This window comes from Calliphora vicina, chromosome 1, assembly GCF_958450345.1.
Source record: "Calliphora vicina chromosome 1, idCalVici1.1, whole genome shotgun sequence".
Taxonomy (NCBI): Eukaryota; Metazoa; Arthropoda; class Insecta; order Diptera; family Calliphoridae; genus Calliphora; species Calliphora vicina.
The window spans coordinates 57,203,715-57,229,758 of NC_088780.1; the positions used below are offsets into that span (position 1 = coordinate 57,203,715).

General features: G+C 27.7%; 1 protein-coding gene across 3 annotated transcripts in view; it reads right to left on the reverse strand.

The window, feature by feature from the left end:
- Nucleotides 1-474: 474 nt before the first annotated feature.
- E2f1 (E2F transcription factor 1) overlaps nucleotides 475-26,044 on the reverse strand; it is a 43,745-nt gene continuing 18,175 nt past the window's right edge. For all 3 annotated transcript variants that reach the window (XM_065514410.1, XM_065514392.1, XM_065514401.1), the window contains 5 exons: nucleotides 13,165-14,468; nucleotides 10,236-11,042; nucleotides 8,640-8,853; nucleotides 7,565-8,563; nucleotides 475-4,001 (listed from right to left, as the gene is read on the reverse strand). In XM_065514410.1, coding sequence (XP_065370482.1) covers nucleotides 3,889-4,001; nucleotides 7,565-8,563; nucleotides 8,640-8,853; nucleotides 10,236-11,042; nucleotides 13,165-13,737 — 2,706 coding nt within the window. In that variant the 5' untranslated portion in view covers nucleotides 13,738-14,468 and the 3' untranslated portion in view covers nucleotides 475-3,888. The remainder of the gene's footprint in view (nucleotides 4,002-7,564; nucleotides 8,564-8,639; nucleotides 8,854-10,235; nucleotides 11,043-13,164; nucleotides 14,469-26,044) is intronic.

Here is a 26,044-nt window from a genome sequence, read left to right on the forward strand (position 1 = left end):
GAAAAGGCGAAAAACTCCCGGGGAATTTTTATTTATAATTGGGCTGATTGTCTATACTAATGACTTAGTAATCCAGATATACATAGGTCAAAAATGGAGGTTGCCCTTTTTTTTCCTCATATCTCAGCAATTTGTGGACCGATTTTGCTGATTTTAAATAGGAAACTTCTCGAAAATATGTCCGACAGAATTATTGAAGATTTGGATCCCGAAGATATCTGGGGTCTTCAGAAAATTGATTTCAACAGACGGACATGGCTTAATCGACGCCGTTATCTATAAGGATCCAGAATATATATATGTATGCGTTGTTGTTGTTGTAGCAGAAGTGTTTGCTGAGTTGATAGCCCTTGGCCGAGTGAACTCGGGTCATTCCGGTGCGTAGAACCGGCTGTCGTGGGAATGTTATGTATGCGTAACTGCATTCGCTGTTACATATTTCTGTTTAATATATTTTTAAAAAAAAAACACACATTAATTAGTTATTTTTTTCGTGATTACTTTTTTTGGGTTAAACTTAACATTTCTTTATTTTATTTTTTTTTATATTTTAGAAAGAAAAAATAAAAAGTACTTAACAATTGATGTTTACATATTTTGTTTTATTAATTAATTACATTTATGTTTTTTGTTTTTTATATTACAAAATAATATTTATATGTATGTATATAATTTGTTTTTATTAATTAAAATAATAATTATTTTGTTTATTTAATATTAATAATAAAAAATAACAAAATGTTTGTTATTTTAGGGGATCGATCAATTTATATAATAGATTTTATTAAAATAATAAAAAAAAACAATATGTTGTTTTGCCATTTATTAAATTTATTACTTTTATAAGATTTTTGTATTACAATATTTTTTTAAAGTTTTTTTTTTTTATTTTGAATATGTTTAACTATTCGATATATTTTGTTTTATTTGAGTTTTAAGAATAAAGACTTTCTTTAGTTTATGATTTGTTTAAAAGATTTTTGTTTAACTATTTTATTATATTTTTTTCTAAAAAAAAGAAATAAATTTATTGTATTGGATAGATACAATAAAGAGGGGAAATATTATTGATACATCATTAGATATGAATAACAGGGAGAGTAATGTGTGTCATAAAAGAAGGTGAAGTGTTTTTTAATAGCTTTTAAAAAAGAACACATACAAATTAAATCATTATTACTTATCTAATTGTTGTTTTTTTTTTTTAAGTAACCTCAAATTTTTTGTAAACATTTAAATTTTTCTTTAGATTTTGTTTGAATTTGTTTAGCAATTTAGGGTATGAAATAAATTCTCAACTAAAAAAATTTCTTTTTTAAATAGTTGGCAAGTTTGGATCCGAAGCCAGAATTTGTAATACAGAATTCATGTCCTTATTGCATTACTATTAGTGGTTTGTAAAGAAATATAAACCCTGAATTTCAGTTGGTTTCGTTAAATTCCCAGTTATAGAATTTAAAAATTTAAAACTTTAATAATGTATAAATAAAATTATTATGAGCTAATAACTAATATCGAAAAGAACTTTGTGTGTATGAACAGGATATAACCGCTCCTTAAAATACCATGCATAGACATTCAGCCTTATCATGTAAGGCGTAGGCGTTTTACGACAATGACAGTTTCGTAATAGATTAATGAAACAGGTTGAATAATTTCTTTAATCTAGTACGAAACTGTCGCTGTCGTAAAACGACTACGCCATACATGATAAGGCTGATTATCAATTTTGCATTCCCTGTTTGCAGCAGCTACATACTAGTCAATAAAAAGTACAGAACTAATTAAAAAATAAAATTTTTTAATTTACATTGTGATTCGAAAATCTTCTGCAAAGTTCCCGCACTAAAGAGATATGGTTAAAATATTCTTTTAAAATCATATAAACTCGGTAATTCTATTCGAACATTTTAATTTATAAATCGATTTAACGAGTACACCAGTAATTTAGAAACTCAATGAATTTGAACTTTGAGAAAAAAAATCAAGTTTTTTTAAGGACTCGAAAATTGTTTTGGAAAAACTATGAGCTGATTTTTGACTTGAAGATTAAGTTAAGATTAATCTTCGAATGTTGCTTTCAAAGCGGCCAATATTGACAGGTTAATCTCTGGAATAAATAAGAAAGTACAAACAGCGGATCAAAAAATATATATGTAAGAAAACACGCCAGTGCTAAGGAAGATTTGAAAATATATTTTTTGCATTAATTTGATTTTTCGCAATTTTTCCAATTTTTGTTCTCAGCACAGTATGGCAATACTACAAAGTTTTAACTAGGACTCCAAAATATCAAGATTAACTAATCAGATTATTAATTGGTATTTGATCTTCAAGTCAAAACTCTTCTTTAGTTGAATGAAAAAAACCTTTAAAATCAGCTAAAAATAAATTCAAATGCTTGGTTGTGTTTGTTTTTTTTATAATGAGGTTATTTACTTAAGAAAACATAATTAGATTTTAATAATTGTTGAGCTTTTAATAATAAAATAAAATAATATAATATGTATTTATTAACAGAACAAGGCAAAAGGAAAAGTGTCTTTTCAAAACTTTTGAGTGTGTGAGTATGTGTGATATTTTTTTTTTACTTAACAAAGAAAATAGTAAAAATAAGTAACAGGAGAGGAGGAAGTAAATTACAAATAACCAAAATAAAAGATTTTTAAAATAATTGGTATTTGCAGTTTTACATTTGTTTGTGGTTTTCTTGTTGTTGGTTTTTTTCTACTATTTGTTAACAATAACAAAATATATTTATATTAATTATTATGTATGTGTTTTAAATGTATAAAAATATAAGCGTTTAGCATTAAAATAAGTTTGTTGTTTTTTTTTGTTTTTGTTTTGCTATCTTAGGTTTGTTTGCTTTGCTGCTGATTCACTATAAACATTTTGTTTTCATTTTAAATTTAAATTATTATAAAATTTTAAAAAATAAAATAAAAATTAACAAAAAATGCAATTACTTGTTTTTATTTTATATATTTTTTTTAAAGAAAATTTACTGTGTAAATGATAGTATATAAAGTTTCGAAAAAATCAAAAAAAAAAACTATTGCTTTAATAATGAACAAAATTTTACAAAGATTTTAGAAAGAATAACCATTAATTTACATAAAAAGAATGAAACTAAATTCATTGTAAATAAAAGCCAAAAATTTGAGAATATTTAATAGTTAATAAAAAATAAAAATTTACAAATAAAAAAAAAAATAGAAAAAAAAAACAGAACTATATGTTAATTTTGATTAATTTACAAATTGTAGTTTCAATTTTGAGTTTTAATTTTCAATTACATTTATATAAGAAAATTTTCAAGTGTTTTAAAAACATGCCATTTTGAAGAATATTTTACACTGATATTTTATTTGTTTTGTTTAATTTGTGTGAGTGTTTTAATTTAAATTACAAATATTTTGTATTAGTTATTTTTTTTTTTGTAAATTGAAAACCTGATTTTAGAATTTACAAACTTTTTGTTTTATATGACTAAATTGGTTTTTTTCTTTCCGTATTATAAATTAATTTTATAAATTGTTTGCTTTTTTTTTCATTGTTTTTTGTTTTCTTTTGCATCAGACTATATATGTATGTATATATTTGTGTTTTTCTTTTTTAAATTTAATTTTTAAACTATTTTCCACTAGTTTTTTATGTTTGTTTGTTTTAATTTAAAAATATAATAAAAAAAATATATATATTTTTATATTGAATTTTTTAATTGTTTTATAATTTAAAATTATAATTTAAAAAATATAATAAAAAAGAAACAAAAAATTTAGATTGATGATACATTTTCCAAGGGTGTGTTGCGTGTGTATGTTGGTTGGTTGGTTGGTTGCTCGGTTGGTTTTTAAGGAACAGGACAAGAGGGCGGTTATTTGTTTATACAAAATCATGGAATAGATCATTAAGACCCTCTGACTGATCTAAAGAGAAATTATATAAACCATCCAGTGGTGGTTCAATGGGCAACAATGGCGGCAAGTCTTCAAAATCTAGAATAAAAGAAGAAACAAGTGATAGAAAGAGAATAGAAAAACATATTAATATTTTATGATAATGGAAATAAAAAAAAAAATTTCAAATATATGTATAATGAGTGTGTTCGTTTGATTGCTAGTTTTTACTATTGTTTTTAGTTTTGGAAATTTTCAATTCAATAAAAAAAATTAACTAAATAGGTATTGTAAAATAGTGAATTTAGCAAGCAAACGAACAGATTCAATAATTTTTTTAATTATAAATTATGGAATTCTTAAAAAACACTAAAGGTATTTACAGACGACAATTCCGAATATTAATATTTGTCAAAAACTTAAGTATCATAATACAATTTCATCATCTAAACAAAAACTGTATTAGATTCTTTTGATTTACGGTCGGTATATTGTATGAATTTTAAAACAATTCAAAAACTTTTATTTTTCATATACATATATCGAATATGTACTATTTATAAATACAAATAAACAAAACAAGAATTGTAAAGAACATATCAGATACAAGTTTGCAGAAAAATATCAATGTTATAAAATTTGTAAACAAGAAATGTACTTTTTAAAATGATTTCCAGACAAACCGAATGAATTTAATAATATTTTTAATTTGAAAAGTATTAAGACACAGCATTGCCGTCTGTAAATATCTCAAGCAATAATTGTAGGTGAAATGAAAGAAGGTGTGTTGATATTGTTGTGTCGATATTTGTAATGCCCAAAACTAACTGTCCAACATTCGTTTTGAAGTATTCCAGAATATCTTTCTGATGTCCGACCCTTGAAGCTAATTTAGGACGAAGCCTAAATTAGTCCTTTAATTCATCCAGCTCCCTTTAAAAATGTCGATATCTACACAAAAATCAATACTAACAATTTTAATATACATATGTATACAGAAATAATGGAACATCACTTTAAATGATATAAAAATATTGATTTTCGCATGAACTGTAAATCATATCACCATATCGGTCGGATCGGACAACTATTGTCACTAGCTTCCAAATAAAATACAACACTAATCCTCATACCGCTTTTGAATCTCTTAAAAGCTTACTTGAAATCGGTATCATATGGTAGGGCATAGCATACTATCTTCTTTGTTTTTTATTAAATTTGCATATTTCCAACTATTTTAACCCTGATTATGTTTTTTTACACTGATGGCTTGTAATGCGCATTTAGAAATGATTCCTACAAATATGTTAATTACAACCCGAATATTTGTTTGAATATTTCTTGCTATTTGACCGATTTGGACAAAAGAAGCATCGGCAATTTTGACCCATGATTACATGATAATCTTAATTTAAGTTAATATTAATTTATTCGTTCTACCTTGTTTCATTTCACCAACAAATTGTTCAAGCTATTAAACTTGTTTATTATTGCTTTGTTAATTGTATTATACTTTTATGTTTATTATTGATTTGTTTTTATTTATATTATTATTTTTTTTTCATACGTGTGCTTTGTTTTGTGCTTTGAAATTCATGCCAGAGCTGAATCTCATGGTGCTACAAATTTTCAAATACAAAATGTATACACAACAAGAACATTTAATTGTTTTTGGTGGTATGTGCCATGCAGACCCACGAGAGTTCAGTTCCAAAATGAATTTATGTTTTTTCTTCTTCATCTTATTTATAGTTTATTATTTTTTATTTGTTTGTTTATGATTTTATGCGTTTAATGATTTAATAATTCACTACATTTGTGTTTAAGAAGAAAATAATGCAATAAAAATGTATTTATTAAAAAAAAACTAAAGGAAGAACAACAAAAAACTCGTTGGTTTGCGTACTTGTTTTAACTACCTTTCAAAATTTTCAATAGATAAAGTAAAATCATATTGAAATATGTATTGTAAAACTACTATAACTCTAAGCAATATTTTATGTTGCTATTTGAAATACTTGTCACTTTCACAATAACTAGTTATTTGAGGTTAGGTTCAAAAATAACAAGACATCCTGAAAATGGCTATCAAAAAAAAAATTATACTACATTAAGCTCTACGCATTGGTATTTTTTAAACTAAAAGAAATTTATAAGTATTTGAAATAATATCATGCAGCTAATAAGCTATTTAAAATTTACGAAATAATGCTATTAAACTTGTTGTGATCAAGTCCAAACTACTGTTGCCAATGAACAAGTGTTTGATAAGGACACCTAGGCTATTAACTGCGGAACACAAGAAACAAAGAAACATAAGACGGTACATCAACTTCACTGTTACGTTTATCATGATAAAAATTTATCAGGTATATTCGTAAGAATTTTCAAACATTTTCATGTTTATGTTTTTAAATTACCTATACGGTGAGTGAATGAAAATCAATTGTGGAATAGTTTTCCGAAATATTGAATTTAATTACACTTTTCATACATAAATTTGTTTAATTTTCAATTGAAAATTGTTTTTTAAATTTGTATAACTCTGAGGAAACACTTCTTAAATTGAGTTTTTATTTTTTAAATAACATTAATTGATTGCCTCAGTCTGTCTGCTTCAAAATAGATTGCAACTGCATGATACCTGGCGTATACATAAATTAAACAAACTTGATGGTTTCGAGGAGATAGGTTGGGCTTGCACAGAAAGGCGACTAAATTCAACCATACATATCACCGGAATACATCATGTATTCATATTAGAAAGTCTTTTGGGACATTCCTTAAACCTAAAACCGGTTTAAAAAGTTAAGGTTAAAAATAACAAAAAATGTTTTAGAATGAATTTTTTAAATCCTTGTAGAACTGAAACACAAAAAAAGAAATTGGAAATTTTTAGTTTTATTTAGTTTTTTTTTTTTTATATTTCAGTTTTATGAAAAAAATAAACTATTCACTGATTTCACGCTTTCTACTAATTTAAAACAAAATAATATATAATTTTTGAAACTTTTAAATTAAAAAAAAAACAAAATTCAAATTTGGACTGATAGCTCGTATACAGGTTTACAAAAAAAATAATATGTATAAAACAACCAAAAATAAAGATTTATAATTAATAATTAAATAAAAGAAACACAAATTAGCATAAATTAAAACTAATAACTAAAAAAACACTTTTTCTTTTAATTTTCGTTTTATCAAATAAATTGTTTGATATTCTTGCTTCACTTGTTTTTTTTTGAGAGAATTTGAACGCACGCTCAGCAAGAACTCAGACTGTGATGCGAATATGAGTTATGATTTTGAGTTTTTTTTTCATTTCGATATTCATATAGCAACAAAATGGACGACTAACAACTGTGCAATTACATATGTGGGTATAATGGCAGTGAGTGTTTGAAACCATTTTTGTGTAGTTTTGTTGTTGAATGTGCTAATTTTTTTCAAATCAAATCAAAGTAAAGGAAACGCAAATCACAGAGAGAGTTCTCGACAAGAATGATTCTTTATTTTTGAACAAATTTTAAATACTTTGACTTTGAGTTTCCATTTCCATGTTGTTGATGCGTAAGATGTTTTTTTTTTAATGAAACATGAGAGAGAGAGTTATAAACGAAGAGAAACACTGATAGATTGGTATATTGAGACATAATACTTACAATTATAGGTTGTGGGACTAAGGTTGACACTATCCGAAATTAAAGCGTTCCGGACGCCTGAACTACAATTTGAATTTGAAACGTGCATGTGTGAAAGATCATCATTATTCGACGAGGTGTTAACAACAATACTATTATCAAGTTGTTGCTGTATATCGTGGTGCTGCTGATGATGATGATGAATCTGTTGCTGTTGCTGATGATGTTGCAATTGTTGTTGATGTTGGCCGCCAGCGGTGGTTGTTGTTTGTAATTGTTGATTATTGTGTGTAATCGTTTCATAATTCAAATGTGTTGGAGAATTGTCTTGCTGTTGATGTTGAGGTGAAGTCGCCGATGACGAATTATTTGATGGGACTTGTGATGAAGACGATGACGAAGAGGATGTTAATAAACTGGTATGTTGAGAGCTTTTTTGCTGCTGCTGTTCCATTGCACAATTCACCAAAGTGACATCATTTCGTAAGCCAGATTTTTTCGACAGCATGTTCGTGTTCGTTGTATTATTACAACTAGTAAGCGTAAGGGTTTGATTAGAATCATTACTATCCGGATTGCTGTCACCGGTATGACGACGTTGTTGTTGCTGCTGCTGCTGTTGTTGCTGCTGATTAGAACAAACAATTAAACTTTGATAGGAGACCAAAGCATCTTCCTCTTCAGCTGTTAACTTTTGCTCTTGGGAATTTTGTATGTGTTGTGACCTTTGTTGTTGATGCTGTTCACTAACAACATGTGTTATAACCGGCCTTGTTATAGAGGGGAACATGTTAAAATCATCTTCATTTAATAACGAAGAATTTGATTGCTCATGCTGATGCAGATGATGATGCTGTTGATCCTGAGTTGTATAATTAACTTCGATAAGCGATGCAGCCTCTTGTTGGGCTGCAGCTTCTATTGACTTGCTAAGATTACGTTGAGCCGAACGCTGTACCAAATTTGTGGCTGCCGCCGGATATGTAGATGCTAATGGTTGTGCTGTTACAGCTGTTAAACCTAAATTAAACATACATTATTTCAATAAAATTGATTTATTAATACTGCAGCGTTATTTGAGAATTTCAGTATTTACCTAATCTATGCCTCTTTTCGGCCTCCATATCAGTAATCAAGGTATCATGATGATGGCGCTGTTGTATTGCTGCAGGAGCATGACGTTGAGCCAAGGAGGAGGAACCGAAATTTGGTGAATTTTCCGGTGAGTTATCATGACAAAGGAATACATTGATTTCACCATTATTTTCCGCCTTAACATGTATCTCACGAGGATTAAGAGAATCAGGTAACTATAAAATATACATACATATACATATATTATATATATTAATTTTTTTAGCTTACTAAAATTTAAACTACTTGTTTCTTATTTGACCAGCAACAGCCAAATACTCAGATTTTTATACAATTTTCATTTGTATTTATTTTTCTTTTTATAAGCAATTGCAAAAACCCAAACAAAATTTTTCTTTGTGGTTTTTTGCAATCCTAAAAAAATCGACAAACAACAACCAAAGATCTATGCTCGTCTGCTGATATGTATATGCTAAATTTTAAAATACATATATTTTAATGTTTCTCTCTATATGTCTGAATGTTGTTTGTTCATGTTCCCAATCAGCCACATTTCTAAATGTGAGTTGTGTGTGATTATTGCTTTATTTATAGACGATTCTTTTTTGGTTTGTTTGTTTTTGTTTTATTTAAGAATATTCAAACAAATTATTATGGTACCCCACATACAGACAAGTCTTATGTCAAGTTTATAAAAATACTTTTAACATTTTTGCATTCGTCTTGTACGAAAGCAAAGAAATTCTCATAAAAATTATTGCAAATAAATCTTTGCATTAAATATACCATAAATTCAGTATTTTTTTCTACCAAATATTCTATAAACACATTGAAAAATTAGATGATTTTGCACATTTGAAAATGAATTTCACTTTTTTATTATGCGCCGCCAGGAATTGACGTAAAGAAATTTGGTCAATTTTGTATAGACATCTTTTCATTTCGGCAAAGTATTAAGAATATATACATAGATAGATGTTTCAAAATGACAGAAAATTGCAGCAAGCAACATTGAGATAGAGAGTTTATTTGTTAACAATTGTTTATATACTAGTGTTTTATACCTACATACATATGTATGAATATATTCGCACGAAAAACGATTTATTTGAAATTAATTTGTCCACGAAAAAGACGTTGTGCTTAAAATGAATAAAATCTTTAAGCGAATTCCTATAATGTACATACATATGTATAATATTAGGGAGGTTGTTTTAGCAAGTATTCGTGATAGACATTTGGAATAGAACTGTAACGTTTAAAATTTGATTCAAATCGAATAATGTTAATGCATTTACAATGGCAAAATTTAATTGTTTAACCCCAGTGGTAAATTGCTTAACGTTTCTCGATTTCAGTAAAATCTACTAAGTATCTATTAAGTAAAATATTATTAAAAACGTATTCGAAAACTCCAATCAAATTACATTCGTCCATAAGGGTACTGCTACACGTTCAATATATATTGTGATATTTGGATTGCAATCCATTGTAATGGATCACGCAAAATTAGGTGCAGTGCCCTAAGCATTACCACAATTAAATATAATTGTTTGGGTATCATGTTTAGTTTATTACAGAGTTCATTTCAACTTACCACAAGTTTTGCTTCTGGTGGTGCTTTAATAACTATAATTATTTGATCCTTAAACAGATCGACATTCAATAGATCGCTGTGCGTCACATATGCCAATTGATCGTTACGTGATATCTCGCCATGCAACTCATTACGTATCTCATCAATCAACATATTCAATTCATTCTCCTTCTGTTCGAGACGTTCATTCTCCAATTTAATATCATTCGAGCGCTCCGATGTCAACAGCGAATTGCCACATTTCCATTGTATATTATTTTTCGATTTCTTCTCCAGTATACCAATACCCTCCAACACATTGGTTATGTCGTAAATACGACGTTTTTGTACGGCCAATTTTGCGGAGGCATCATTTAAATCGACCACACCATCGGGTGATTCTTGCAGAAGATCAACAAATTTCTTTGTTAATATGCCCAATGAAGTGTCGGCACGATTACCTTCGGGTGTGCGTTTAGCCGAGGAGCCCGTATTGTTGGCGCTGTGACTATTGGAAGAGGCTGTACCGATTTTATAGAGAAAATTTGGTGCCATTAGGGCTGAAGATGATGATGTAGAGGAGGCGGATGACGGCGGTCGGGGTGGTTGTGGTGATGGGGTGGCAAAATTTAATGAAAGTTGCTGTTGCTGTTGATGATGAATTTGAGGTGTTTGCTGTTTGTTAGTGTTTGAACGTATAACAACATGATGTTGCTGCTGCTGTGTTTGCTGTTGTTGTTGCTGCTGCTGATAAGGTGTTTGATGTTGTAGACTTTGTTTGGCCTGTTTTTTCGGATGACTATCATTCATAGGTATACGCCGTTTCACCTTAATAAAATACAAAATTAAAGGATTCCGATTTTTAATAGGTCCAATTTGAATTTGATCGAAATAATAAAATTAAATCTTTGTATTTTCAATATAAATTTATTTGTATTGTCTATTTATTTTTAAAAATTTAAATCAGATATTGGGAATTATTAACATAACTCTTAATTTAATAAACATTTAAGGCCTGTTTATTAATTCCGATTCTTAACAATCTTTGAAATGCCGACAATCGGAGGAGTGTAACTAAAAATGGCAGATGAGGCAAAGTACTTGAGTATTTTCATCGATAGTAAATTATCATATTATGGTCAATTCCAAGGTAATGGAGAAATATAAGAGAGCTTTATGTGAAATATTGGGTTTGTAAAATGTTAGGATGTGCCGGGACGAATTTGCTGGATTCTTTATTGGACTTGAAGCCATATTATAGGCTAATATTTGTTGGTTTACAATACTGGGAGACTAGAAGGGAACTAGAAATGGTTAGTTCAGGTCAAATGCAGTTTGAGGCTCTTTGTTGTAATAAATGCGATAATGGCATTCTGTATTTGTTTCGACAGGTTGAGACTGTGGATCATATCAACTGAAATTGCCATTTGATTAAATAGCTGTGTAGCCGATTTTTAAGAGAGTTTTGAAAATAGAGAAACGAAAATTTATATGATAAAGTTATAGTTTTCACTCGACTTAATGTTAATGAAACCCAAAGCAGAATTTTTCGCATAGAAAGCGAACACAATGGAAACATTCGGCAATATAAGGAGTGAGATCGAAAAATTCTTAACACACGTTTTTCATTACATTTTTTAACCCAAGTATTATTTGAATTTTTTTTTGATCAAGTTACCTTTGAAAAACATGTCAGTTATTATGTGTAATGTCAATTATATTAATTTTTTTGTTAATCTGATTAAAATGAGTGACCAGAAAAAAGTGCGTACTGAAATTATTAAATATTTTCAACAAAACCCAACTTGGTCTTACAAAAAGTTGGCCAAGCATACAAAGGTCTGCCGTCAAACTGTTTCCAATGTTATTAAACAGTACCGGGAGAACTTGTCAGTTGATAGAAAACCTGGTTCAGGTAGAAGGAATGGTCCACATGATGTTTCTAAAGCCAAAAAAATAGAACGCATTTTCAAAAGAGCTCCCAACACATCCGGTAGGAAAGCAGCCCGGTTAGCTCAGTGCTCGGACTATTTGGTACGAAAAGTTAAAGCTAATGCAGGTTTAAAAACATACAAGGCTCAAAAAGTTCCTGACAGGAACGCTACTAAAAATTTAGAGGCCAAAAACAGAGCACGGAAATTGAAGTCAAGTTTTATAAAAAAATATTCTTGCTGCATAATGGATGACGAAACGTATGTTCTGGCAGATTTTTCGCAACTTCCAGGTCAAAAATTTTATGTTGCTGATGCTCGAGGGAATGTTGAAGAAAAGTTTAGGACCCAAAAGCAGACAAAATTTCCCAGAAAGTTCTTGGTATGGCAAGCAATATGCAGTTGCGGCAAAAGAAGCCACTCATTTGTTACAACGGGCTCTATAAATACCGAAATTTACATCAAGGAATGTTTACAAAAAAGGCTGCTTCCATTCATAAGACTTCATAATGTGTCCACTTATTTTTGGCCTGACTTGGCATCCTGTCACTATGGCAAACAAGCCCTTGAGTGGTACAAGAACAATAATGTGGTATTTGTACCAAGAGAGGCAAATCCTCCAAACTGCCCGGAGCTAAGGCCAGGGGAGAGATATTGGGCTCTTGTTAAAAGAGAATTGAAGAGTACAAAAAAGGTGTCCAAAAGTGTGGTAGATTTTAAACGGAGATGGACTACATGTTCGAGCAAAGTGACAGAAAGCACTATAAAAACGTTAATGGAAGGGTTTCCGAAAAAGGTTCAAAATTTCATCACTAGTGATTAAAACTATAAAAATAATTTTTTTTGTAAATTGTAATAATAATTTCAATCAAATAAAAAAAAAATTAAAGCTGTAAGTTTAGTGGTTTCTTTTTTATAAACATATATGTATGTTAAGAATTTTTCGATCTCACTCCTTAGTAAACTTTTATTAAAAACCAATTTTTCAAAAATAATAAATTATTAAAATGTTAACTAACCTTGTAATATTGTGTCATATCGGTAGGCTTGAATTTTTGTGGGTGTTGTTGTAGTTGTTGTTGTTGTTGCGAGGCAGGTATTGTATTAGAAGTAACAGAAACAGCAACTGTTCCCGATGTTGGTGCTGAGGTCGATGTTGTAGACAAAACCGAGGCGGTTTGTTGGCCCACCACCACACTGGTCGATGACGTTGGCGGGGTCAGTGTAACGCCATAACCATGATCTAACAAATGTGTAGCCATGTTGGTGGTGTTGGGCGCATTTTGTTGCAGTTGTTGATGAAGCTGTTGTTGTTGGTGCTGTTGCGCTTGACTTGTTGTCATAAAAATTCTTGTTGTTTTAGCACTAGCAGAACCACCCCTTGTTGCAGCCGACGCTGAAGTGTTCGTATTGTTGTGTGTCTTTGTGCTGGACGAAGTTTCACTAAATAATTTTCGTATAGCACTTGATGTTCCTGTGGCGGAGACAGACGAGTTAGTTGTTGTTGTACCCACATTTTGATTGACTTGATAAACATTACTAGTGGCTGCAGCATTGGCATTTGTTGTTGTATTAATGAAATATTTTGACATTGTACGATTTTAAACGTCTGAAACGTTTTAAAATGTTTCGTTCGTTCGTTCTTTCTGTCTGTCTGCTTTTAGCTGGGGGTTCTTTATTGCTACGGCTGGCCTTTACTTGGGTGATATTAATAATGTTATTTTTGCTTTAAAAACAAAATAATTGTTTTAACTTTTCTTTAAAACTTTGTGCTTAATAGGCTGATTCTTTTTTTCTGGCTTTCTTAATATTTGCTGATATCTTAAAATACTACCATTATATTTAAATTTTTTGTTTAGTTTTTGAAACTATTTTTTGTTTGTTGTTTTACTTAAAATATTTGTTTTACCTAATAAAATTGGAGTGGTTTTTTTTTCTTTTGTTTTTTTTTATGTAGGTGTAGGAGGATAAAAGGGAGATTGTAGTTACACTTTTCTTTTTAAGTTTTTTCGTTCTTTTTTCTTTAACAACTCTTTTTGAAATGTTGTTGTTGTTGTACTTTAAGCATTTCCACAAAAAAGAAAAATCTTTACTTTCGTTTCAAAAATACATTCAACGTATTTCAGTTTTCAGCTGCTTTTCTTGAGTGCTTTTTGTTTGTTTTGTGAGTGTAAGAAGGAATTTGTTGCCGTTCCTTTTGAATTCATTTATTATTTGGATTTGCTTAAATGTTGCAATTGTTGTACTTTGTTGAATTATTTATTTAAATATTTGTTTAATGTTTCCTAATTTCTAAAATTAGCACCTAAGGATTCCATTACATCTGTAAATAAATAAGAAAATAGATAAATAAATTAGTTAAATGAATACTACAAAGAGATTAATATGTATTATTTATAAATAATATAAAGAACTATGTAAGTTCCCTTTTCAAATTTCCAGTCTCTTAAAATGTTATATTACAATAATAAGATTTTTGGTTTAGATTAGAAAAATTTTCTTAGTTATTAAATGAAAGTATTTTTCTTTATCAAATTTGGTAAATAATAATGTTTTTTTTTTCTTAAATAATTAAACCGGAAATAAAGTATTTATTTTTACTAATAACGGTCATAAGTAAATGACACATTAATAATAATGACATAAAGTAATATCCAAAAAACTTAGAAAATATAACAAAAGAAATAAGAACAAAACATGTTTAACAAATTTGGTCATAAAACTAAATTTAAATTGTGAAAACGAAAATCGAAAAAAGAGCTAAAAATTTGCCAATGATTTTGAAATGACATATTTTTTAAAAAAAAAATTCCAATAAGCAATGAATGACAGAAATTTGTCATAACTATAATTTGTATGTGAAATATTTTTATATTTCTATTTCCAACATAAGTTGTTTTAGAATTGTATATTATATTATAAATATAAGATAGTGAAATACCTATACGTAATTAGATTTTTTACAAGTATAACTATGATTAGCCCTAATATAGGAAGTATTTAAATTAATCTTAACATTGTACATTTCAATTGACAATAAAATTAATGTGTCAATTAAAAAAATGGTGAAAATGTAATTTAGATTTTTTCGGTAACGGTAGCTTAGCGGTAACGGTAATTGCCGTTATTTCGGTAACTATAATTTGATGATTATGATAATTTCATTCTGAAGTTGATTTCAAGAAATAACTAATTTAATTAAAAATTTGTATTTTTACAATTTAAATTATTTGATAAATGGGTATTCATTACAGTATTTTAACGGTAATTGCAGTTATTTCTATAACGGTAGCAGAGCTGAAAGTATATTTTAGGGGTAAGTGCCAACCTCGAAATATATACATACATATATTGTATATATTTTAATGATTTCAGTTAAATAATAGATTTTTAATATCCTGTTTAAAAATATAAAATTTTTAGTTGTGACGTTTTTACACTAATTGAGTAATATATACAAAGTAGGAATGTGTAAATAAATATATATATAATAAGAATAACAACAAATATGAAAATCGGTTAATCTATTTTAAAATTTAGTTTTTGCTAACACAACACAAAAACAATGTCAATAAACTTTGCAAACAAATGAACAAAATAAAAACTAATACTATTTTCCATTTTATAGAATAACATATGGATTCTGCTTCTAAAATGAGCACAGAACAATAAAAAGAAAAGAAATCATAAGACGACAGATTTTATGATAATTAAAAAAGGCTACCAAAATTATTAGCGTTATTTTGTTGTTGTTAGTGTTTTCATCTTTAAAATCTGGTTTCATGGCGGATGGCACATTCCATACACAAACTATTGTTAAAAAATCAAGTCAAGCGTAAAAACATGACATTTGTTATTTCTTTCTTAAGAATCAATGTTTTTATAAATGGTTTAATATCTCTGGAGATTTAAAAACATATTTATTAGCTATCAAAAATCAATTAAAACTACTTGTGACAATAGCCACATTTCCAAAGATAGAATTCATCTTTAACTTAGGGACCAAAAAGCATTTTAAAGCTGGCAACACTAAATTGGAAACAAAGTTCTCAACTCGCCTTAATCAGTGTTGCTGTAGAGAAATTTCCAAAAAATAAACATAGTTTTGTAATCGGTAATAACTATTAATTTTATATTTACAAAAATGTTTAGAATAGTGAAATAGAAATTTAAATATTAATTTTCTTTAATTTGTTATTTTAACATGTAATGGTTTTCCTATACTAGGCAACCCTGTTTTCAACCAACATTATTCATTAGTGTGGCCAATTTAGAACTTTTCCATAATCGAAAATCACATTTTTCTCGGCCAGTGTCTTTTTGGAAAAACACGCTTCACTTTGAAATTATTATTATTTAACTTTTATCTTATGATTTTACCAATTACCCCCGTCTTTACAAGACAACAATTTGTTTAAGCAGCGAACCATTTCTTGCCCGCACATGAATTTGTCACGTGTGGACCACTCTTGTCGATGGTATGTTCTTGTTCGAAGAATATTGAAAGAACATTTGACCCCTTTCACACTAAGCAATTTAGTTGCGCAAGTCTCTTGCCCAACAACAAAACAGCATGCTAACTTGGCATAACTATGTCTACCATCAAATGAAATTTTCACACAAAAAGACAGCCATTTTAAAATATAACAAAGAAAACTATAATCATCAAGAGAAGAACATGAACAAATTTGTGTCCGTAATTTCTGGACGCACAAAATGATGGCTCATCCATAACTGGGGTTAAGTGGAAATAAAATGGTCGCGTTTTAGAGTATTTTCCTGACTTTGCTGGCAGCACTAAAAAGGGCATACAAGAAGAAACTGACTTCGGTCAATAAGATAAAATTGGAAAACTGTTTAATTAGAGGGACACCTAAAATTAAGGTCACCAAAACAAAACATTAAGGCCCTGATTCAGAAACATAAACGGAAACAAAAAAAAATCGTTCGTGCTTCTGAAATCCTAAATATATCACAAAACGCGCTAAATTGACAATACTGTTACAGATTCAATGCCACGTATTTATAATAAATTCTATTTCAACAAAAATGGATTTTAAAATATGTACATATGTATTTTGAGAAATTACGTAAAAAGTACAATTTTAAATGTTACAAAATCAAGTAAAAAATAAAAGAAAAATACTAATAAATCATGAGATTGCCACCATATTTTCAAAAGTGAAAAGCACTAGACTGAATATTCTACAGCTGATACTCGTAGTTGATGTAAACGATGATGTTGATAAAAATAGCATATATTGATACAAATTAAGCTGAATGAACAAAACTGACTGCATCTGTGAGCACCTAGGAACAGGCTTTGGGACTAACTAAATAAAACATATTTATTGAAAAACATGTATTATGTAATATGTATTATTATTTAGTTTACAAAACCAACAATTGCCCAATTTAGATGTTTTAAGAATAAATTTCAAATCGTCAGTATTTTTTTAAGCTTATTCTTCTTCTATAAGTATAAGTTTCAAGTGGATAACAAGTTATCACCAAATATTACCGCATGCATATTATCACCAATTATTACCGCATGTATTTTAGTATTATGATTGGTAACGATAATTTTGGTTGAATAATTTTTACTTAAAAAAACTTGCTGTGTTATCACCAAGGTTAGACCAAATTTTATAACGATTAAATTTTTGAAAACTTTTATTATTTTGTTTTTAAATAAGTTTTAAAACATACATATTTATATTAATATGATTTTTTTTTAAAAACACAAACATCTGTTAATATTTTTGTAATTTTCAAATTCAAAACTTTTAAACATTTTTTTAAATAAATTTTTATATTCTATTTCTTTCAATTAAAACAATTTCAAGTGCAAAGTCTAAAATATTTATGTTAATGCCATGAGTTAAAAAATACTTCTAAACTTCAGATCACAATTATGATATAAAAAAGTAGTTTTTTAAAAAAAAAAAAACTCCCCCCAATTAATATTAACAAGAAAGAACAGCATAAAATTAAGAGATCCCTACAAAAACAAAATCTTAAAAAAAGAATGCGCTGATCGTACACAAAATAATGTCTAAAAACAGAGAAACTGACCCATGCTAATTTGAAATAAAATCTCACTTTACTCTCTCCGTTTTTTTTTCTCAAAAAACTCTTAGCTTGTCTCCAGCAATTAAAACCTCCTTATTGGGATTTTTTTTTATTATACACAAGTATGTTTTTCAAACATATTTTTGTTGTATTCTTAATATCAGTTTTCATATGTGTCTTGACAATCTCCTCTTCTTTTCTCTTCATTGATGTAATCCGAGTTGTGTACATGGAAATCTTAGAAGACTACAATGAAATTTTTGTGTGTTGATAATTTCTGTTTTTGTCCAAAAAATCTCCGATTTTTATTTCAAATAGTTTGCTTGATTAAGTGGAAATTTTTAAAATAATATAAATAATGTTGGTTTTTTGAGTTAAAATGAACTTCAGGTAGGTTTTTAACACTGACGAGTGACAATGTTAATGAAGAAAATTTGTTTCGTTTGGATTGAAATTTAAAAAAAAAAAATAGTTGTAAAAAGTATGAAATTACAAATTTGGTTTAAGATTACAAAAAAAAGACAGAATATTTTATGCAAGAATTTTAAAAAGAAATGAAATTGTTTAGTGAACTTTGTATTATCAGATTTAAATTTATTTGAATGTATGTATTCTTAAATAGAAATGTGTGGTTCTGTTAATTGTTAGTAACTCGATAATTACCCAACCGATTTTTGACTGTTATAAATTTATGAAAAAAAATATGAAATTTAATATTTAATAACCACCTTTTTGCAATATTAAAAAAGACTGTTATTCCAATCTCAAATCTAGCTGCATAATATTATAATAATGCGTGTATGAGGACACCTAAACTCTCTAATTTCAATGGAGACTCGATTAGTTCAGGAGTTATAAAGAAAAAAGATATTAAAAGTACTGTTTTTCATATAAATTCATACCGCGATCTTTGATATTTTTACATTGAAATATATACTCCGACTATTGACCTTAAACCTTTTGGAAGAAAACAATTTTATTCATACCATTTTAAAGGCAATATCTTTGGCTTTAAAATGAAGTCAAAAATTATGTTGGACTTTGAGTAGTTTCAAAGTTATGGGCAATTATGGGTATATAATTTTAGACAATTTTAAAAAATTTTTCAATTTTCAAATCGCGATGTTTTTACATCGGAATTAATTTCCAATGTGACTGATATGAGAAATATATTGCATATATTATGTTTCATTTCATGGTAAATCCGACTGCTGTCCGCTTTCACATGGATTTCCCCATTTATTTATTCTCCAAAACTTTGATTATTGCAGAAAACATATTTATTTTATATATTATTACCAAATCTATATCATGAAACGTGTAATTTTTCGACATTTTTTTTATTATAATTAATTTTATTAAAATTAATTCGATTTTATATTTAACGCTTAACGACACAATTGTATTTATAATGTTTACAATTATTTTACTTCAGTTTTAACTACCTCTTACGGTATGTAAACAAAACACAAAAATGCAACAAATTGCGGGAGAGACAGAGAGAGAGCGAGTAAGTTTAATAACATAACAGTGTAATGTTAAATAACATTGTCAATACATATGTTTATGTTAATGACGACAAAATTAAATGAATACTGATAACATACATATAGGCATACTCCCAAACACACATTGGAAATTCAGATAAAAACATAACAACAAATTCAATAAGGTGAGAAAAAAAATGTGAGGTTTTTTTTATAAAATATATTTTTGTTTGTTTTACTGTTGTTATAAAAAGTGACATTGAGTAATAAAAAAATATGTATAAAAATAATTTAAATGATTTCAAATATATGCTAAATATTTAGTAGCAATAATTAATGCATATTACTGTATTAAATTAAATAAAATATGGATATTTAACAGACAATTTTCTAAAAGGAGTAGGTACCTATACAAATCGTATTGGGGTATCTTGAATTTTTGTGATACTCAAAACAAGACACGTAAACTGAAAATAATTTAAAAAAAAATTCAAATACATTTACATATATCATGTCTCTGTTAAGTTTTTAACAAAGTTTATAAATTTTTTCAAACGGTAGTTTAACTGCTTTATCTTTAATTTTTTACTTTTTTTTTGTTTAAAGAAAATCTAATGAATAAATTCTGACATGTTATACTCAGATAATAAAATCGTTAAACACAATGAACGAAAAGAACAAACAAGCCTCAATAAAAGTAAAAAAAAAAAACTACACAATCATAAAAAAGTGTTAAAATGTTAATTGATTGTTATAGGTTTATAAGAGTACTACAAAGTAAATAACATTGTTATTGTTGTTATTATTTTTGTATATAGTATTACAATAACAGTTGCCAGATTTGACAAATATATTTTGTCGATTTTTAATACCTACCAACCTAAATGATTCTATTTAAAGACCTAAAACATAAATACATATGACACTAATTTGAAAGACTTTTTCTAACAAGTTGTCTCTGGCTGTCAGACTGCTGTCAAATGTTAATTGAGCTATTTTATCAAAATTAGTATGGACGCTTTATTTTTAAAGAAAAGAGAAAAAAATTTCACTTAAAACAGAAAAACCCAAAGAAAGCTAACACGTATCAGCTGAAATGGATTCTGAAAGTTGAAATTTTTATTTATTTGCAAATAAAACGAACTCCATAGGTACAAATTATTTAGAAGCTTTTGCATACAGTGTGGTGCATCTGGCAACTACCTATCTAAATATGACACAAGTGAGCGTATGAGTACTATTTTAAACAAATATATATTTTGTATGTAGAAATTGTTTTGACATGAAACTATTCGTTTTGTAGTGACCCAAAATCAAAAAAAAGTTGTATTTAATACTTTATATTCTCTGTGTGTGAGTGTTGTTTTTTTTCCACAATTTCTACTGTCAAGTTTATTACAAATTGCTGTTTGTTGAAAATATGTAAATATTTATACAATAACAGCGACTCAACTTCGCTTTCTTTCGAAAAAAAAGAAACAAAATATTTAAATAGTTTTTCATTTCTAATGTTTTAAATATGCAAATACGATTTTATAAATATACATTTATTTATTTTTATACATACATATGTAGGTATATTGCAAACTGTTAGTTAAGCGGAAGAAGTAAAAACAAAGAAATGTATAAAAATAATCGAGGTCGTTTTATTTTACTTTTTGCTCTATCTTCATGTTATTGCAAATAAACGTGAGATCTACAGCCAGTCGCACACACACACACACCGCTACATAAATGTTAAAATAGTAAACAAGGGAGAGAGAGAGAGGATACACTTGAAAGAAGTAGACATAATTTTGAAAAGGTGCTTAAACTTTTCCGATTGTTTTTTTTCTTTTCTTTTAAGAATATTTATGTGAGTATTTCATGTTGTTGTTTTCATTAAAAGTTAACAGAAATTTAATTTAATTAAATGAAAATTTCTTTCACGTGTTTGTTACACGATTACAAACCAACCCAAAAAAAAACTGTATTTTCATTACTCATTCTAATTAGGATGAAGACAAGAAAGCATAATAATTGCCCTATGACATAGATAAAATATTGTTAGAGGAGAGTTTATCTTGAACCACAAGTAATAAGTTGGGTTAAAAAGTATGTACCTATTGTAGAATAGCAAGAATATAACACAGATCTTTCAGATCATTCTATAAAATAACTATTTAAATGATACTTATTTTGGAGGTTAAACATATTCTAATAAAAAACAATATATTCGGCTGTGCCGAGTCTTACCAAATTATACTTTAAATATTTTTAGGTAAACAAAATTTAAAAAAAAAATTAAATTTTCTTTCCACATTTTTTTTTATTTTTTTAGTGAAAATAATTTTATATGTATGTCCCAATTTATTTTTCAACATTTTTTTTTAATTTAAAAAAAAAATATTTTGAATTAAAATGTTTTTGGTGAAAAAAAATCGGGTTATAAAATATTTTAACCCATTGTGGGTCCCACTTACTATAGCGTTATATATGATATCAATATTGTCTATATTAATGACATAGTAATTCAAAAATAGGTCAAAAATCAAGCTCATCCTGGTTTTTTCTTTATATTTAAATATTTCTTTATAAATAACAACCGAACCGGCTCTATAGCGGATATATTGATCAACATACAGATAGACATAGCAATCTATAACGATCCAGAATACTTTGTGGGTCGCAAATGAAAAATATAGAAATTACAAACGGAATGATACCCTTGCTACTCATGGTGAAGGGTACAAAAATCTCACATAAAAATAAGGTAAAATTTATTTGTATGTAGGCAATAACTTATTTTGACGTAACACTATTCCAATATTGGACAAAAAACATTTTGTATATTTCTTTTAAAAATTCTATGAATAGGTATTTAGTATTAAAAAATTGCCAGGAATTAACATATTTTTTTCTTATTTCTCTGTAATGGACGAAATTGGGGAAAATTAAACACAACTCTGGCAATACTGCTCTCAAAATATTTACCTCTATTTTGAAAGGCATGAATTGTGAGAGCACAATAGACTAGACAAATAAATAACACTAATTGTGCCTATTCTTAAACATTTTTGTTTACGACTGCAGCAAAACTTATAAATATAATGAATTATTAATATAAAATTTACATACAATAACCTAGTGAATGCGGGAAAAACTTGTAAACATTTACATGTAAAGGTCAGTAATTGTTTTAAATATTTGTGTTTTTTCCTTCTCAAAAAAAAAAAACTAAACGAGTCCAAGTAAACAGTCCCTTCACAATAAATATACTTTAACAAACAAACAAAAACTACATTTGTGTTATAAAAAAAGAAAACCTTACAGCAATTAATGATTTCAATATGGAGAATGAATATGATTACAACAAGAAACAACAGTACTAAGTATGAAAAAAGGCGCAAAAAAAAATTATGATTATTTGTTGTTTACTCATGCATTGCGCAAAACTAACAGTACCAGAGAGTCAGTAGAGATGTGGGGAAAAAAGTAACAATAAATAAGAAGAAAAAAACCTTATTATGACACGAATTGAATTAAAACAAAATAATAAAAAAAATGTATTAAAATGAAATGAAAAGAAAACAAAATCAAAATAAATTAATAAATAAATATATTTAAAGGCACGCATGGGGAGCACTAGTACTCCATAGGCCATAATATGGGGTGCTAAAATCGAAATTTCTTATAAATAAGTAGTTATCTACAGGAAAAAACAAGAGATGTGATAAAGCTAATTTTTCCGATTTACTATATAAGTAGTATAATACTAGTATGTATATTAGAGTGACAGCCGATTTTTTTTTTTTAGATTTCAAAGAGTGCCGGGTGGAATATTGTGACACTAGGCCTAAATGTTAAGTGCTGAAAATTTGAGCCAAATCGGGCAACGATTTCTGGACGCGCATCGAGGTCAAAGTTCAGATATATGCAAAATTTTACTGTTAATATGGAATAAATAGGTGAAACTCGTTAACTTTCTGCATTTTTTTCTAGAAATATGTAGATTTATTTATATTAATGAATATTACATTAAAAAGTTTTGGAAATTAACCCTGTATCTCCTTTGGTTCAAAATGACCCAAAAACTGTATTATCGCCAAAATTAGAGAAAAATGCAAATTTTTCAGTTTTTGAAAAAATTTTGCTACTAAATAAATACTTTTGCAATTGAATGCAAAAGAATCGAAATATGTACGTAATTATCGTTGTAATGAGATATAAATGACAAAATTTGATTAAAAAATGTTAAAGTTATTACAAATTCGCCAGACCATTAGCGTGTTTCAGCCCACTTGAACAAAAAATTTAGAAAAAAAATTAAGAAATTTCGAGAAAAATTAAAATAAAAGCTCATTTCTACTTAAAATATGTCCATATGTACTTGTATATGAGTTTTTGCCTTCGTAGGATACCGTTAACCTATTCGCAGGTATGGCCAAAAAAAATAATTTTTTTTAACGGCTGTTTCAAAACTCCATTTTCAAATTTTTAAAAATTTTGTTAAACAAATTTCAGATTTTTTCGATCATCACATTGGGGTTTATTGAGATCAAAATAGGGAATAAAAATATGAAAAAATTATGTCAATACCTCTTACAGTTTTTCCGTACCTGCGATTTAAATTTTGCGTTTTTCAAGAAAAAATAATTTTTTGTCCATATTTAGGCGAATGAGTCCAATTTCCTTACTGTTATAAATTTTAAGTAAAACCTATTCATAATATTATAGTCCTTGTAATTTTAAATATGTTCTGAAAGTTTTACTAAAATCGGAAAACGATAACCTTTGAATCGCGAAGGTCAAAGGTCAAATTTTTCAATATTTGGAATTTCTAATGAAAAGATAGCGAAATGAAAAGATAGCGAAGTCCTCTTAAAGGTTAAAATTCATTTTTGCACTGTTGTTGTAAATGCTAGACCCCAATATATATTTTCCTCAAGTTTCATGAAAATCGGCCCAAAAATATATAACATTTCGCTATCTTTTCATTAGAAATTCCAAATATTGAAAAATTTGACCTTTGACCTTCGCGATTCAAAGGTTATCGTTTTCCGATTTTAGTAAAACTTTCAGAACATATTTAAAATTACAAGGACTATAATATTATGAATAGGTTTTACTTAAAATTTATAACAGTAAGGAAATTGGACTCATTCGCCTAAATATGGACAAAAAATTAGTTTTTCTTGAAAAACTCAAAATTTAAATCGCAGGTACGGAAAAACTGTAAGAGGTATTGACATAATTTTTTCATATTTTTATTCCCTATTTTGATCTCAATAAATCCCAATGTGATGATCAAAAAATTCTGAAATTTGTTTAACAAAATTTTTAAAAATTTGAAAATGGAGATTTGAAACAACCGTTAAAAAAAATTATTTTTTTTGGCCATACCTGCGAATAGGTTAACGGTATCCTACGAATACAAAAACTCATATACAAGTACATATGGACATATTTTAAGTAGAAATGAGCTTTTATTTTAATTTTTCTCGAAATTTCTTAATTTTTTTTCTAAATTTTTTGTTCAAGTGGCCTGAAACACGCTAATGGTCTGGCGAATTTGTAATAACTTTAACATTTTTTAATCAAATTTTGTCATTTATATCTCATTACAACGATAATTACGTACATATTTCGATTCTTTTGCATTCAATTGCAAAAGTATTTATTTAGTAGCAAAATTTTTTCAAAAACTGAAAAATTTGCATTTTTCTCTAATTTTGGCGATAATACAGTTTTTGGGTCATTTTGAACCAAAGGAGATACAGGGTTAATTTCCAAAACTTTTTAATGTAATATTCATTAATATAAATAAATCTACATATTTCTAGAAAAAAATGCAGAAAGTTAACGAGTTTCACCTATTTATTCCATATTAACAGTAAAATTTTGCATATATCTGAACTTTGACCTCGATGCGCGTCCAGAAATCGTTGCCCGATTTGGCTCAAATTTTCAGCACTTAACATTTAGGCCTAGTGTCACAATATTCCACCCGGCACTCTTCAAAATTTTAACAAAAATTTTTTCCATACAACTGATTGTCACTCTAATGTATATAGCTATATACATACATATCAGAGCTGTAAATGAATCATTCTTTTTTGATTTTAATTCATTATGAATTAGCTAAATTTTGAATTAATTCATTGAATTGAAAAAATGAATTGAATGAAATTTGAATCAATTCAAACGAATTAGGCAGAAATGAATTTCAATTCATTTTCAATTCAAATGAATTTGTAAAAATGAGTTGCAATTCATTTACAATTCATTTGAATTGAATTGATTTTGAATTAATTCAAATGAATTAGAAAAAAGAATTAGCAATTCAAATGAATGATTCAAA